Here is a 17,114-nt window from a genome sequence, read left to right on the forward strand (position 1 = left end):
CACAGTGTGTGGCCTTCCCTCTGGGCCCAAAGGAGGGAGGTGATGGGCCCATCCCAGAGAGGCAGGAAACCACCACTGAGCATGATTAATGGCTATCAAGACCTACTCACAATCATGCGGTCTGGAGGATTTGTCTGACCTCTTGATCAGAGAGATGAATAAGTAGACCCTTCTATGAACTGCAGGTAATGATAGCTCTTCACTAATTAGTACAGGCAGCTCCCACCTCAGAGCTGTTCCCTATAAATTGCCTCCAAAAGCCAGTAGAAATTCCTGGATAAGGTTTTTCAAGCTTTTCTCTGAAACCAGGAAGGCAGAAGCCTTTCTTGCTTGCTGGAGAACTTATTAGAAATAGACCAATAGAATAGGAAAACAAAGCTGTTTGACCCAAATCCCATTTTGAGGTGTCAAAGAGAAACTTGAATCACTTCAGAAATATATGCTATTACAGACAAAGTCACTATTTCAGCTTTCCCCTCAGCCTCCTTGTGCCTCTCACATCCCTGTTAGCCACTGCTGTGGGGGTTAATAAAGGAATGAGTGAGCTCAGCAGCAGGCAGTGCAAGTGACGGTCCCAAACGTGCAGACCAGCTTCAGGAGGCTAATTGCAACAGTATGAGTTTGAGGATCCCTGCTCAGAAGTGTCTCAGTTCTAGTACTGCTTACCAAGAGCTCGCTGATACCTTCTCTTTTCCTATCCTCCTGTTACTCTTTTCTCCACTGCCATGGTTTCAGCCTGTGGTATTTCACTGAATTATTTCCAGCTTGTTAACCATTGACCTGTCCCTATGGTCCACCTCCTCCTGTTTCCTGCCTTTAAGATATACCCTGTAACCTGTCCCTCTGTTTAAAAGTTGTCTGTAAAATACAATAAACCACCCCAAAAGCCATTTACCTACCCAAATAATGACTCATGCTCTCTCCCCTACAAGGGAGAAGGGTGGCTAGACATACGTGATCATCCAGTCTCTCCTTCCTGTGTCAGCCATCAGCTCCAAACCTCATTGTGGGTATTTGCACTGGTCTTCTGGCCAAACATAAGGCCAGACCCTTACTCCATTCACGTTATCATTTGTCCTGTGAATCCACACATTTGTAGCTTGAACTGGCCAGAGTCAGTCCTGAATTCAAAGAAGGGTTTGGGAAGCTGGAGGGGTGAGTGCACATTCAGTAGCTGAAGGTAAGATGTAAGGAATCCATCTCCCCTCACCACCCCAGGACCTTTACATCCCCCACCCATGCAGACATGTAGAGCTGCTCTCCCTCCTACCTGCTTATAAGCAATCCTCCCCCTTGCAGGAGCTGACTGACTCTGGGACCATCTGTGTAACTGGAGTGTGTATTATATGCCATGCAGTTTGGGACAGAGAATCCAAAAGAGCCTTTGAGACAAGGCTTGCCATGCCCGTTGCTGGGGAAAGAAACAGAGGGCACTTCTTGTGCTACAGGGAGACATCAACCCCTCAGCAGCAGCCTCTCACCATCGCTCTTTCTGCACCGGTGGCAGCTTCAGCAGAGCTGCACAGGACCAAAACAAGGGCCAGCAGCTGGAGTATTGCCTGCTGCTCACACAGGGTGCTTCAGTCATTCAGCTCAGTCACTGCAGCTCTTCTGTCTCCCAGTCTGCTCTCTGCTTTCCATCTCATCTACAGCTATGATGTTTTTGGGCAGCTCGTTCGTTATGGGTGAAAGCTCCTTCCCGTCTCCATTCTCAGCCTGGGGACAGAAGAAGAGAGCATGCCACCTCAAATGTATTACTGCAGGAGGGGGGACAGGACTTGCGAGCAGCCCTAACCAATTCACCTCCTCTTCCTCCCTCTTCGGCCTCTGTCCAAGTCCAGCCTGCAAGTGAGTGCGCCCAGAGTCTGCCAGCCATTTGCAGCCAGCAGCTGGTGTGATGTTCCTCAGAGGTGACCTGAAAAGCAAGTGGATTGAGCACAAATGTGGCTGCCTGGTCATATAGCATAAAGGAAAGCTCTAAGCGTGCACACAGCAAAGGAAAATTTGCCATGGGTACAACTGTTAACACTTTAAAGTTGTTTTATGACAGCGTCAGACAAATGTGAAACAGCTGCTCTGTATGCTATTCATTTCCAGCGGCAATGTCTGTTTTTTTTTTACTTGCTATAAAAGAAATTGGTGCTGCTGTTGTTTACAAAATTACCCGGGCTGCACTTATGACTTCTAACTACTGATCTTGCTGTGCTCACATGGACACCAGAAATGGCAAGATCAGGATTTTCTCAGCTAACGGTGGTGCCACAGCCCTGAAAAAGCTAAATGTTGAGTGCACTGTGGAAGGGAGCAAGCAGGGGCAGAAGGGGAGAATCACAGGCTCCCAATCCACATTTTCCTCAGACCTTTTGTCATTGAACTACTGAGCACTTTCTCGTGCTGCTAAGCAATTAAGCCTCCCTGACATCGTGGCGCTTATGAGGGAATTGCTGCTCATCTCAGCTGTGCTCAGGTCAGGAGTCAGAGAACTGATAAACCCACTGAGGGGCCTGGAAGCGCGTTCCGATGCAGATTCCCCCATCTGACATCTTCAGAGATGCTGAGGGAAGAGAAGAAACAGCTCGTCTTCAAACAGATTGCTAGGGGCAGGCACCCTCCAGTTTAATGAAGACCGGACTGTTTTATATTTATACAAGGTCAAGGCTTTATTATGCTTGTTTATCTACCTTAGAGTAGGACCCGGAAGACCTAGATGCAGACAAGGACCCTTTGGTCTAGTATTGTGAAAATACTGAAGAGAAGCCAGGAAGCAAAGGAAATAGATAAATATCACGCATCTTCCACCTTTCCATTTCATTGTATTCTTTTGCCTTAAGCTCCCTTTTCAAATGAAAGGAAGTTTCTAGTGCTTTATTTACTTTTAACGCTTTCATTTATAAACCAAGTAGTTGCATCAAAGATGATTTGGGATGCCTCTGTTAATTGATGTTGAACCTGGGGCAAAGGAGGGAGGTCTTGGGGGTTGCAAAGGAAGCATCCATGGCACAGGCTCTGAAAGAGGACGTAGACCCCTGCGTGGGTTGCTGCACTGGAATGCTATTACTAGATCTGCAGGTGACTTCTTGCATGACCCCAGACAGTTTGTTTCACTTTCCAAGGCTGCTTTTCTCCTGGTAATATTGCTGTAATAATGCTTACCTTTAAAAAAACAAACAAACAAAAAAAGTGCTTGGAGATCATTTGCTAAAAAGAGCTCTCAAAGGCTAAGGATGGTTTTTGCTTAGTCTGCTGTCTATGATTAGGAAATGCCTAGCATGATGTGACCATCATTACACATTCATGAGTCTCACTGTTTATAACAACAAAAAAAAGTATCAGAGTATATAGAACATCTGCAGGTTTGTTTTTCTGTGAATAATTTCATTCTTAGTCACTGTCACACCTGTGTGGGGTCACTATTATCCCATCTCCTTTCATTAAATCATGCCCAAAGTTTTGCTGTTGTTTTAATATTTGATCTGTCATTTTTTAGATTAGCCTAGAATGTTTTGTTCAATTGCAATATATACCTATATATATGTATTTTTGCATTTGTGTTTTTCTCAAAGTGTCCTGGATTACATAAAGGGCAGGAAGAGGAAGTAATACATGTGTGAAATAAATAAAAGTATTATTAATAATAATTGCCTCTCGGTTAGTCATATCCTTGCAAATTGCATCTGGCTGTGTTAAGAGTTATTGCTTTCACCTTGGACTCTCTGTCCAGCCATTAATTGCAAAGAAATGCCACTCTTTTAGTTAGAGCAATAATAACAACAATTTCTCATTTCTAAAAATGCCACCCAATAAAGATTATGCTTCCAGTCTCTTGATGAGATGTACGAGCATTTCCATTTCAGAAAGCAAAACTGAGGCACAGAGAGATTTAAAACAACATCGAAAAAATGTCAAAGTCCTGACTCCAAATTCTGTGCTGCAACTATTTAAACTTTTATTTTAGTGTTCAAACATATGTTTTATGTTTTAAAAAAGACGTAGCTATGAAAACCTTCTAATCTACATGACTCATAAGTTGATAATTCACAGATGATTCTATTTCTTTTGCTTCGTCAACACAACCAATGTTGAGAGCCAAGATGAACTCAGCTTGCCTTCTTTAATCTGGAGGCTTCCTTTGAGTAGCAAAGAAGCCTGGAGTGAGATTCATCGAGACCCAAGCCAGAGGCTAAGGTGCGGGCATTTCTGTCTTCAGATTGCTTGCACTGACACCTAACTCAGACTAAACGAATAAGCAAATCTTGAGGCATTCAGCTGGATCACACCCTGCTATGCCAGCTGCATACAAAGAACCAAGACATGCTTTTCTAATGCAGAAAATGAGATGAGCTAAGCATTGTAAAGCAGGCATTTGAAAGGCTGACAGCCCTGGTCCTGATTCAGCCACAAGAATGTGTGCCAGTCTCAGGCAGGGTTCAGTCACCTTTTTCGGGGTCCCATCTGTGATGCTGACTTGCTGCAGGTTAATTTCTTCATGGGAGATAGCCTATGCCACCAGGCTCCTGTGAATCATTGTGATTGTTCACCTTTATAGCTAGATATGACTGTGGCTCAGACATGTCATCTCCATCGCCCTTTCCCACATGCTCATTTTACTTTTCAACCTCAGTAGAGGGTATAACAAGAATGATCTTCCAAAAGAAAAGATTTTGCTACGAAGCATATCAGCCTACTGGAGAGGAATAAAAAGTGGTGATTATTTCAATCAGCTCAAGAGTCTCTCTAACAGATTGGCACCACATGAGTCACTTTTATCATTTTATGGTAATTTAGATCTCAAGATGAGAAGGAAGATGTACAATACTTGTGACATTCTCCACCTGCTCTACTTCATGGTTGTGCACATGTATCTCAATCAGGCAATCATGTTTATACCAAAATAAACAACCCAAAATGTTCTGATTGTAAAGGTACAACTCTTTCTAGTATATATGAAGAAAGGGAATCCTTGAAAAACAACGGTACTTAATTGTTGCTTCTAAATCTGGTAGAGTTCTGCCTCCTGATCCTGAGAAGTCTATTACCTCATCTAATCCTGCATTGTGGCCCCACTGAGAATGAGCCCGAAGCACCTCAGCAAGAGGTAAAAAATCAGACTTCACCGTGAGATCATTTTCCTTATTTGACCTAAGCATTTCTTCCCTTAGAAACATATCTTTTACTAAACTCTGTATGTCCTGCTGGTAAATACCTTCCATGTTGTTATTTTAAATGTGAATAAATGGCTATGACCTCTTTCCAAACGTAATCATTCCCTGGCCAAACTGTAAACATTACAATTTTTAAGCATTTCATTGTCTGCAGACTATATGTATTTTAGTCGCTCTTCTCTGCATTCTGTGATTTTTCTGCAATAAGATGCCAAGAGAAAAGCTGCAGGGTGACTACAGTCTCATTAAGAATTACTACCTTCCCCATCCATTTCATGCATTTGGATAAGCAGAACTAAAATGACATTAGCTGTTTCTGTTGGCATAGAGTTAAATTGTTGCTCACTGCTCTTCTGACATAACCACTTTTCAAGTTACTTTCCTACTACTAAGTAGTTTTTTTTATTATTATTATTATTTCTCCCAACTAAATACGTATTTCCTCACCAAGGTTGAAACATGCCTTCTTATAACTGGACCATATGATGACTTTCTGTGTATGAATGTTCCCACCCCTATCCAACTAATACCTTGCATAAGCTTCCTAGGTGCTGCTTATCCATTTGTTTGCACATGCTTTTACATTAGTTCAGAAAGCATCCAGGGCTTGGACTCTCTGGATGAAAAAAAAAAAAAATAAAGAAAATGTCAGTAACAAAACTCCTCAGGGAGCCAGAGGCCTGGCTCAATAAATCTGTTGGAAGAATGGCTCACACACTGTATGGAGGTTGTGATGCCCTGTTTATGACTGTATTAATTTTAGATCAGTTGAACCAGTTTTCTCCCAGCCAGCTTCCAAAGAAGCATCACACACCAAGACTTTCCCTCGCTGCGATGTTGCACTACAGAAACACTTTCTAGTGGTTGCAAATGGACTGATAAGACTAGAAGAAACAGGACACAAAACAAAACATTTAAAGGTTTAGAAAAGCAAGTTCAGATTAATGTAATAAATTTTCCAGAAGCGATGCTGCATGATACATCAGTATTTTATACCTTGCGCTACTTAAATAAAATAGGAAATACCACAATTATTGAAAAACAGTGTGGCAGAAGTTCTTCTTTAAAAAAATCCAAAATATTGTTTTAGACATAAGGCATTACAGCACCAAAGCAGACATGCTCCCTCTGTGCTGTCCCAGAGCGTTCACATATACTAGAATCCTGAAGATAATTTTTTCCCTTCAGATTATTCCTGATACGGTATCAGTATTGGGCAAAGCTAAATTGTTGTTGAGGTGTCTTCACTGTAATGGTGTTAAATATATACATACTTCTTGCAATACCATTATCTCTGAACTTATGCTTTTCTTGTGTTTAACTTGGAATAAATTACCAAGCCACTGTAGGATTTTTAAAACCCTGAATTGCTCCCCAGACCAGAACTTTGATGTTAAACCCAACATAACTTTACAAAATCAAGTTCATTTGAAATGACACGTGTACTGAGCAAGATTACCACAGAGAATGCTTCTCCATGACATTTGTAATGGCTGAAAGCTAATGCCATTTTAATTGCAAATCAGGACATATGAACTAACTATCAAATCATCTCTAAAAAAGACAGCAGGTTCTGCTTAACTGAGGGGAGTTTACAGCCTCCGGTAGCACTATAGGTAGCCGGCACATAAGGGACAATTTTAATATTCAGTTGACTTACTGGTTTAAAGGCTTGAGTTAATGAAGCTGAGGCTATTTTGCTCAAGTACTCACTTCTCTCGGTGCACTCACAGTGCTGCCTCAGCAGCGAGGCTCCTCCAAGAGCTGTGCCAAGAGGAAGCTCTCACACCCCAGCGCACAGGGCGCTCGCTACGCAGCCACAGACTACTTCCACAGGGCTGGCACCAGTTAATTTGTTAATGAAAACTCTCAGCACACGTCCTGGCTCCATCGTACCGCTTCGATCTTACACTCCATGATGTTACTGCCTTCAAAGTTTCTGCTGAGGAAGAGCAGCAACTGGTTGAGCTACTGAAGTCGTAACAGCCCGGCTGGTGCATCAACAGGGAGTCAGTCAGCCTGCGCCCCGGCGGCTGTTGGATAAACCAACTGCTATTCGAGAGCTGTCACAAACCTCTCTCTTCCGAAGCAGCCTGTTTATACGGGTTGAATTAAATTTCAACATGTAAAAAAGTTTTAAGCTTGTCTCTGTGTATTCCATAACTATTTTTTTTTTCTCTGCCATGAATTAATTTGATACAAAAATCTTACAGATGGCCATATTTTAGTCAAAAGGATTTTGGCAGAATTAATTAGCTGTTCACAAAGACCTGCATACGCCAGGATTTCTTAACAACATATATAACTTTCAGTGTTAAACATCCGTGGGTTCAGGCTCAAACCTAAGATAACAACACCTCAAGAACGTATTATAATTACACCTGCCTAATCACCACACCACTATTTTCCCACACACCATTTTCCACAAAGATGTCAAAAAAAAAAAAAGCAATTTCTGGCAGGGGGTCGGTATTATTTCCACTTCACAGACAAAACCGAGGTCCAGCAAGGCTGTGACTGGCCCCAGGCCTCTTGCTGAACCCGCACTGTAGGTACAATGCCCATTTCTCAGCTCCCAAGTCCAGACGCAGGAATTCCCCTTTCCCCCGTGCAGCCAGCTGCCCGGCCCAGCCAGGTGCCTGCCGCCCATCTCTCTGCTCGCCCTGCTCCACCCCGGCCATTTCCCCTCCTCTGGGACCAATACAGGAGGACCGCGGTGCTCCCATTCCCACTGCTGAGGCCAGCCCTCAGCTTAGCTTCCTCAGACAGCCAGGAACAGAACACAGGACACCGGCGTGCTTTAGGAACGTGACCGATTTTATTTCACAGTGAAGCGCACAGCAGGCGACCGCCCGCCATGAAGCAGCAGGCTGACAGCGGCCCGGCCCCAACAGCGCGGGGCAGGCCCCAGGCCCCGCTGGGCCACCGGCCCACTTCCGCGTCGCCGGCCTACCGCGCATGCGCCGCCACTACCGCCCCCCCCCCCCCCCCCCCCCCCGGCTTTCGCCGGCTGTACCACTACGGCGTAACGTGTCGGTGGGAATAACGCGGGGTAGAGGAGCCAGCAGGCCCTGAGAGCCCAGGCAGCCCCTCGCAGCCTCTTTACAGAGATATTTATTCCGTTCTCGAGCGTGCGGGCGCCTCCTAAGCTCTCTTCCTTTCTAATTCCCACCCCCACTCAATGCCGTCTCCCCCCGGGGCAGCACATTGGTACAGGCCGCTCCCAGCTGATCGGGCGGCTCGGCGAAACCATCCCGCTCAGCCCGGGGGGAGGCGAGGTGCCGGAGCCGGGCCCGTGTGTGTGTGTGCGCGCCTCGCGGGGAGGGGAGGGGGGGGCGCATTGTTGAGTCAGGGGCCGAGCGGCGCGGCGGGGCGGACGGGCGCACCTCGCCGCGGCGGCCGGGGGGGGGACGTCACAGCGGGCGGGCGGCAACGCGAGCCCCGCCGCTAGGGCGCGGCCGCCCCCCCTCCTGCGGCCACCCCTCCGCCGCCTCTCGGGTGGTGGCGCCCGGCTCCAGCTGACCGGCCTGGAATCCCGGCTCCCAGCCCCGCCGCCCCCCCCCTCCCCCCCCACCGCCCGCCGCCGCCGCCCCGGCCCCGGCCCCGGCCCCGCTCCCGGCCCCGCCATGGGAGACGCCGGCAGCGAGCGCAGCAAGGCGCCCAGCCTGCCGCCGCGCTGCCCCTGCGGCTTCTGGGGGTAAGCGAGGGCCCCGCGGGCCGGGAGGGGGCTGGGCTGCGGCCGGGCGGGGCGGCGGCGGAGGTGGGGGTGGGGGTCCGGGGGGGAACCGGGAACGGGCAGGGGAAGGGGAAAGGGGCAGGGGCCGGGCCTGTCCCGGCGGCTGAGCCCCGGGGAGGGGCTGGGGGGAGGGGGGTGGCTGCGTTGTGCCCCCCCTAAGTGTGGGTTTGGGGCCCTCAGGTGGGGGTTTGGGGGGGCAGGCCTGGTTGTGAACCCCCAGCGGGGGCCCCGAGCCTCCCCCGGGCTGCCCCGGGTTCCCCCCGAGCCCCTCCCGGTTCCCCCCGCCCAGCCCCACAGGGAGCGGGGGGGCTCCCGCTGATCCCCCTCTCCCCCCACCCCCCCCTCGTAGGGTCAAGGGGGAGTGCTGTGTAAAATGGTGGTCCCGTCCCCTCGGGGAGCCCCGCACCACTCACGGGCCCGCCTGGCTGCTGGCTGGCCTGCTGTGGGAAGGGAGAAGTAGGGTCGCTGCTCTTTAGCCAAAGGTGGGGGAAAAACACTGAGCCAGGCCCTCGCTAACCCTCCTACCCACCCCAGGGTCGTGGATACGCTTCCAGCGCTGATCAACGCTTCCATCGCTGATCGCTTCTTATATTTTAAGTCAGACGTATCATGGCAGGTGGTTTGCTGCCAGACACACGCAGTCACAAAACGCCCCTGATGTGTATCCCAGCAATGTTAGTCCCTAACGCTCCTGCTGATGAAACGCTCAAAGAACACGCAATCAAATCGGCTTCTGAGGGCTCACCTGAGCGTTCCGCTCGTCTGTGGTTTTGCCTTCCTGGGATTTATAGCGTGCTCGGGGGGGAGCGGAGGCTGGGAGGAAGGAGATGCAGTAAGAGTGATTTAGCGGTGTCGCTGTACGTGGGGTGCTTCCACTGGAGTGGCAGGATTTTAAATGAAATCCGTTTTCGTGAGATATGACAAAAAACATGAAGTGCAACATATGCCGTGGCCCTGTTGGGAGTAATTATGTGAGGCTTATTACAAATATACAGTAAATTGTGTTGTTCATTTTTGTTTTCTTAGGCTCCCATGTTTGGAGCTGATGCTTTCTGCAGTGTAGTGGGGAGCGAGTCGCTGCTGTCTCAGAGGCAGTGCGCTGACTCGTGTAACCTGATCTAGACGGGAAAGGAGAGTCGCAGAAAGTTGAAAGTGAACTTTTCCTCTGGGCTGAACTTTGGGGCTAGTTCAGAGTGTTGTGATAATGAGACAAAAATCTGGTGCGTCGTGTTTGAGGATCTGGTTAATGGTGACAGGAGGCCCTCAAGAAAACCCATTGCCTTTAAAGCCTTTAGTCTTTTCTTAAAACCTACATTTCCCTTGAACAAACAATTACCAAAATGCTATTTCTTGCTCCCTTTCTGCCAGGTGCTTTTCAATACTCATTGGCAAGCTTTGTATCTATATTTTCACTTCAAAAGATGAATAAATTGCCCCATCAGCTTCCACAATCTGATGGCTTGTTGTGCTTCTCTGTCTTGAAGAAACTGAAGTGTTGTCTTGTCCTTATTCACCTGGGCCTTGCCAGTGCTTGAAAAGATCTGCTGGTAAATCTGTATGGACATGCCCTTGTGGCAGCGTTGCGCTGGCAGGAGTACTCATGGTTGTCACAGTTTTATGCCAGCCTTCTGAAGAAAGTAAGTCATGCTAGGAAAAAGACTCGTATGCATCTGAAGTTGTAATTCTGCTGCAGTCGGTGTCAGTTAGGGTTATGCCAGCAACATGTCTTAAAGAGGATGGAGTCTTCTTGGTGACCTTTATGTTGCTTTGACACTTGGAATAATAGGGCCATGCTTGCATTTTCTCTACAGGATTACAGCATTTAATACTCTGAGAAGTTTTGAACTAACTTGGTGAAATAATTTCTATGAACTTTCTAAATAAAGGCACGTAGAGGAATAGCTTTGCTTCGTTTCCTGGTCTGCATCAGTCCAGCGATGGAAAGTCCTTGGATGGCTGCTCTGGAGCGTGCCTGAACCGCGCAGGCTGTAGAAGAGTTCATTGCCAGTGGGTCAGACCGTCAGCTCTAGATGATACCCAGTATGTCTTGTGGCCAAGCGTAAAAGATGGTGTCGGGGCTTGGTGGTGGTGGTTTTGTTTGTTTCCTTTTGGCTTGATTTGTGTTTCATGCTAGCAGCACCGTTTATGGTGAGATGAATACTCTTCTGCAGTAATACACAAACATAGACAGCCTTAAGGAAAATACTGGGAAAGCATTTAAAATTGAGGTAAGCTGTGGATCTGTGGGCTGAACTTGCCTATCAATGCATAGTCATAAAGTAGCTCCTGGAGTACACGCTGGTGTAGTGGTGGTGTGCAAAGAGTTAACAAGAGAGGATTGTATACACCATTGCATTAAAGTTGGAGGGGTTCTTTTAAAATGCTGGGTTTTATATTAGAAATTCAGATCCTGTAGGTTGCAGGAATCTCTAGTGACTGGAAAACTACTGAACTCTTGATGTCTCAAGATCTAAGAGACTGAAAAATGAACAACTGAAAGAAGGGACTTGAGTGAGCCTGCTCAGAACTTCTGAAACATCTGCTTAAGGTCAACAACTAACGTTTTCTTACCTTTTGTGGAAGATCACAGAAGCCATCCTTAAATCTTCTGCAGACTACCCCTTCTCTTTAGTATGTCCAGTCTGTCATTTTTGCTCCAGCAAGGTTCAAATGGAACACGGAGATGATCTTTATATTTTTACAGAATCATCTCACACAGATAGCCTCAATTGGGCAAACCTCATCTGTATTGATTTATTTATGAAAAATTCACACAGCTTGCTGTTTGGAAATATTTTACCCCCTGCTCTTTCTATTTTTATATCTCAAACTTTAGTGAGTAGCAACTGTTTCGCTTTTTATTGGAATAGTTTTTGTGTATAAAGGTTGGAGAGGGTGCAGTGCACAAGATGTTATTTTAGATTACTTCATTTAGGGTTTATGCTGTGCTTAGCTTCTCGTTCTTATGATCTGGAAAAATTCTTTCTTTTTCTGATTAATAGACCATGTAAATTCTTTTTCTTAGGTGAGTGGATTTCAGAAACCAGTCTTTTCTGACATATGTAAAATCTTCAGCTCCGTGTTAATAAATACTTGAAAATATGGCTATATGTATGTATTCCAGTTAAGCTACTTTGCTTATTAGAGATGAGGCATAATCCTTTAATGAACTTCATGTTGGCAGTACCCCCATCGGCTTCTGAAGGACTCCACAAAGGTTTCACTTGCGTGTAGCTCATCAAAGCGCTGGGGCTTTTACTATTACACTGTTACATGCGTGGATGAGATTTGTGAGCTAAAATACTTCCTTGGCTGGTGGAAGCATACATTGTGAAGGAGCAAGTCAGGGTAATGCTGCTGTGATTCTGTCTGTACCGTAGTGAACGCTGCTTGTTTTTCTTATCGTCCAGATGATGCCAGGCCATTGCGTTTAGTGCCTTAGAACCAGAAAAGAAGGGAATATGTTAATGGACATAAAAGAAATGAATTCCATTCTTGAAATGGTGGCAACCAGCAGGAAGCTGATTGAAAACACAGTATGATTAGTTTCATCTCGTCTTATTTCTGGCACTATAAGGTACTGTAGTCAGCTGAAACTGATGGCAATGCTGTTTGAGAACATGCCAGCAGGGGTTTTGCAGGATGATACCATTTGTTCTGCCTTCTCTGACACTGCATGCATCATAGACATGGTGAGGCATTGTGCCCCAAGCATTGTGTGCAGACCCAATCCAGAGTTTATTTTGGAGTCTGGATTTTCCAGTTACTTGTGTATCACCAGGGCCCTGCCATGCCAAACTGGCTCTTCTCTCAGTTTTGTTTCCTAAAATTAAACGCTTGATCAAATGGTGAATCATTTAACCTAAGCATGATTAGTTTGCGACTATATATCACCAAAGCTTTTTTTTTCTTATAAGCAACTAATGACGTGTGTGTGTGTGTATATATATATATATAAATGTGTGCCATTAACAAGCCTCCTCTTTGGCTAATCTTTTCCTTCTTTTTTATGGGTGATTGCAGCTGTTCATTCCATAGGAGCTCTCAGTGACTGGCCATTTATACTTTCTAATCTCATAGGCTGTGTACATCATCCTCATTGAATAATACCTTCGTATACCTAATTTTAAGTATTGTTGAAACACTCCATAGATGTTCCTAAGCGAGGCTTGATATAACTGTAGAAATAGGTACCTTTCCCACTAAGAATTAGTTTTTGCTGGCCTTGAATTGTGCAGTTACTTCGCCAGGCTTTCACTTACTCTATCTTTGGATCAGATGCTAGCAAAAGTAACAAAATCGGCAGCTTATGCAAGTCAGTGCATCCAGTAGCAAATGAGTTATCGTTTATTAGCCCTCAGTATTAACTGAGGTCTTTAAGTGCCCAAGAGGGACACAAGAAGTGCCTGGGGTAGCTGTGTGTGAGTGGTGCTGTGCAAGGGGCAGGGTGTCTCTGCAGTGCTGCTGACGACAAGAAATGTCAATTCTTTCAATTGTGATACATTGATTTGAATCAATAAATGAATTAATGGTGCTTATGTTTTAGGAAGGCTAATTCTTACTGTGCTGTACAAGACCCCAAATGTGTTTTTGTAAGAATAAAAGGTTACTTGCATTTATTACTTTCAAGTGTGCTGTAATACAAGTAAAATTAACTTTCATAGAATTACACGAACATTTATAGGCCATCTATTACAGTGAGCTAGAGTTGGTTTGAATCAGGTAATTAATTTACCTGAAGTGGTCCTTATATTTTGTTTTGGCTTTAGCTTATGGCTGAAATACTTGAATTTCTTTTTATATACTATAAATGAACTTATTTAATGTTAAATTCTTGGGTGAAAGTGCATGGAGCAGTTTGTAGTTAAAGCCGTCATTAACTGCTGTGAGGTAGGCATATTGCACAAACTGGGAGAAGAAATTATTTAACCAAAAGAAAGAAAAGGCCTAATGAGGAATTGGTCTAGTCATAGCTTTTCCAAGGAAATGCTACAGAGGATGTTGAGAGACTTTGGAGAGACAATCTTCTTTTTTTTTTTTAATTGGATTTAAATTCTAGAAGATACAGAGAATTATGAGAGACGGAGAAGCTTTAATCCAAGGAGACAGCGGAGAAAAAAATTGGACTTCGTCATGTTCCCTGTTTGAATAACAATATACAGAATGGAGAACAATAGATTGTGAGGTTCTTGGGGTTTCCCTCAGTCGTAATACAACTAGCAGAGCATCTCAACTAAAGTCAAAGGTAGACTTTTTCTATACAGTGAACAATTGCTACTTGCAACCACGTTCACCAGGAAGATACTCCATTTTGGATCGAGGCTTAGCTTTCTTTTTGCTGCAGAAGATGACCTTTGGGAGTAGGGGTTACTGGCACTTGAAGTAAAAGCAGATGAATTGGATTTAATATTTTAACTGTAATAAGCTCTCTTCTAGGAATGTGAAAACAATGCTTTCTTTTGCAGTGCTTAACAGAATAGACAAAACAGAAAGGAGATTTTGTTATTTAATAGAAAACAGCTGTTCTGGATCATGCCAGAGATGCATCAAGCCCTGACTCTGATTTGGGTGGTAAGTGATGCTAAGGAGTAAGCGTAAGAACAGAGCAGGCATGCAGCGATGCTTATCTTGGTATATTCCTCCTTTGCTTCTGGCAGTCTGACAGGAGGTTGTCCTCTGTTTTATAGGTGTATGGCCTAATTATTTTTTATGAATTTGCATAATAACTTCTTGAATCCTTACCTACTCTTGACCCTCACAACATCCTGCAACAGGTAGTTCCATAATCCAGCCGTGCTCTTTACGGGGAAAAAAAAAAAAAAAAAAAAAGTAATTGATTTTGTTTCCTTTAATCTTGCTGTGTGATAATTTTAAGGAGTGAATAAATTCAAACAGCTGGTGTATGAGGGTGTTTTGTTTAAGAAGATCCAAAAATAGGCCTGCTTGATAAAAACTGTCTGTTTACTTCTTCAGGGAAGCCAGAATTTGAGAAAACAAACACTTGCTTAAGCTATGAATTTATTCAAAATCTTTATATAAAATGTTGTAGAAATACTTCCTAATTATAGATCGATGCGGTGCTAATTATAGACAGCTGTATCCAGCACCTTTTAATCTGACCAAATTCCTCAGTGGTCAGAATGAAATTTGGTTTCATTCTGCTGCTTCTCCTACCCATGGAGCAAAGAGGGATGAAGCAGGTTTTGTATGCTGCTTTTGGAAGCTTGGAGTTGAGAGTAAAAAGTTGCTGTGTCTGTGTCACTGGCCAGGTGTCCATCTTCACGTCAGTCCATGTCGTCTTAGTTTGGCTTGTAAACTGTGATTACCTGAAGGTATTAGCAACGATTATTCCTCAGGTAATGCTATGAAATATCTGTCATGCAAGTAAAATGCTCAGCTGTGGTATGGCTGCATAGATGCATCGTGTTTTGTCTGTTGCTTCACTTCACTGAGCGTGCTTCAGGTTGTCTGACGTTCCTCATGGTAAGTCCAGGCTGTTTGAAGGTTATAACATAGGTATCGGTTTTGAGGACATCCTGCTCTTGTTCTTAATTGTGTAAGCTTTAACCATTTCAACATCAAACTTCCAAAGAAATGTTAACGTAGCTGCCACATGCTGGGCTCACGGGGCCCAATGTGTGGTATTAAAGCCTCAAAATGCTGGAAGCCTCGCAAGCCAGTGTTTCCTTCAAGATGTTGAAATCGCAGTGACGCAAAGCATTAACATCAGAGAGTGATCCATGATGGATGTATGCATTAGAGATGTTTGGTTTGGACTCGAATATTTTCATTAACATGCTATGCCAATTATTAATGGGTTTTAAAATTATTTTAAATTAGAAGTTTGTATATGTAAATAAACACAGGCTTCTTAAGAGGCAGTTGGTGGAAATTATCGATGTGATATATTTTCTCGGTGAAATGATGCTTATATTCTTTGCAGTTTAAAATGCTACAGTGCTCCTCTGTATCTCCTCAAATAGACAGCCTCACCTGGCTCACTTTGTTTTTTTGTTTTTTTTTTTAAGTGTTGGCACAGTCTCTTGTGGCAGTTTTTGGACAATATTTGACCTTGACTATGGTGAAACTCTTATTTGTATCTCAGAGAGGAGCTTCATATTCAGTTTAGGCAGGTAAATCAGAATGATCTGTTCTCTCCCCGCTTTTGCTCAGATGGCACTGTAGATGCCCTTCCTGTCTGTTCAGTGTCATCAGGGCTCACTAGCATGGAGTCTTTCCTTTATTTTTGGAAGAAGAATTAAAAATCAGGCCTAGTTGCAGCATGGATTTACTTTCCTAGCTGCCAAATTTGTGAAGGAATGTAGGTTTAAGTGGGGGTGTAAACTAATTTAGCACTTTACAAAAAAATTTTGTAACTCAGAAGTCAAACAGCCATGTATACATAGTTCCATTTACTGTAAATTATTCATTACCCGTATACAGGAAAATGTCTTAAATGAAAGATTTTAATATTCCAAGAGTTGGAGACCCAAGACGCTTGCAGTTGTCTCTTCAATTCCTCTGTTAACGGTATCTGAACAGTAGCGTCGTGGAAAGCACGGTGATGCCTGTATGGAGAAGTTGTATTAGGAACTTATGGATGATTTTTTTTTTACATTTAATGGGTTCTCCGGGGTCTTCCAGTTATGTGCAGCAGGTACCCGCCCTTTGCCAGCCTCGTAGGGGTTTGGTTCAGTTCGTGCCACTTAACCTGGCCACCGTACGTGTGCTCTGAACTTGAACGATGTAGGTCAATGTGAGGAAGGTAAATTTCAGTTTCTTAATGCTGTAATATTTTCATTAGTGCGTTAGGGGAAGTTATTTTTAAGGTGACTTTCACTGGCATTATGTCCTTTAATCCATAAATGTTGGCTAGTGTTAGATTGACAATGTTTATTTGGTGCAATTTAGAGTAATAGCAAGTAATGAAAAATTTTGAATGGAGCTTAAAAACCGGCTTTCTATAATTTTAATAAGCAGTCAGACAAATTGAGAGAAAGAGAGGCTTGGTGATTACCACCTGTACTTTCTAACTCTACTGATGTGAGGTGCTGGGTGAGTTGTTTGAATTGGGGCCTGTTTTGCAATGTATACATTTAACTTCTTGTTTGAATGAAGTTCTATTTAATTCCTAAGCACTTAAGATAGCCTCCTAATTGTGCAGGATCCAAAGCCATGTCCTCATGGACTTAATGTGACTTACTGAGATCAGCCCT

At 44.4% G+C, this 17,114-nt stretch overlaps 1 protein-coding gene across 1 annotated transcript in view; it reads left to right on the forward strand.

Moving 5' to 3' along the window:
- The first annotated feature begins 8,497 nt into the window (after nucleotides 1-8,497).
- The window catches only part of ZFAND3 (zinc finger AN1-type containing 3), a 134,245-nt gene continuing 125,628 nt past the window's right edge, over nucleotides 8,498-17,114 (forward strand). Inside the window, exon 1 of the mRNA XM_035320267.1 lies at nucleotides 8,498-8,859. Coding sequence (XP_035176158.1) covers nucleotides 8,789-8,859 — 71 coding nt within the window. The 5' untranslated portion in view covers nucleotides 8,498-8,788. The remainder of the gene's footprint in view (nucleotides 8,860-17,114) is intronic.

Source organism: Oxyura jamaicensis, chromosome 3 (assembly GCF_011077185.1).
Source record: "Oxyura jamaicensis isolate SHBP4307 breed ruddy duck chromosome 3, BPBGC_Ojam_1.0, whole genome shotgun sequence".
Lineage (NCBI taxonomy): Eukaryota > Metazoa > Chordata > Aves > Anseriformes > Anatidae > Oxyura > Oxyura jamaicensis.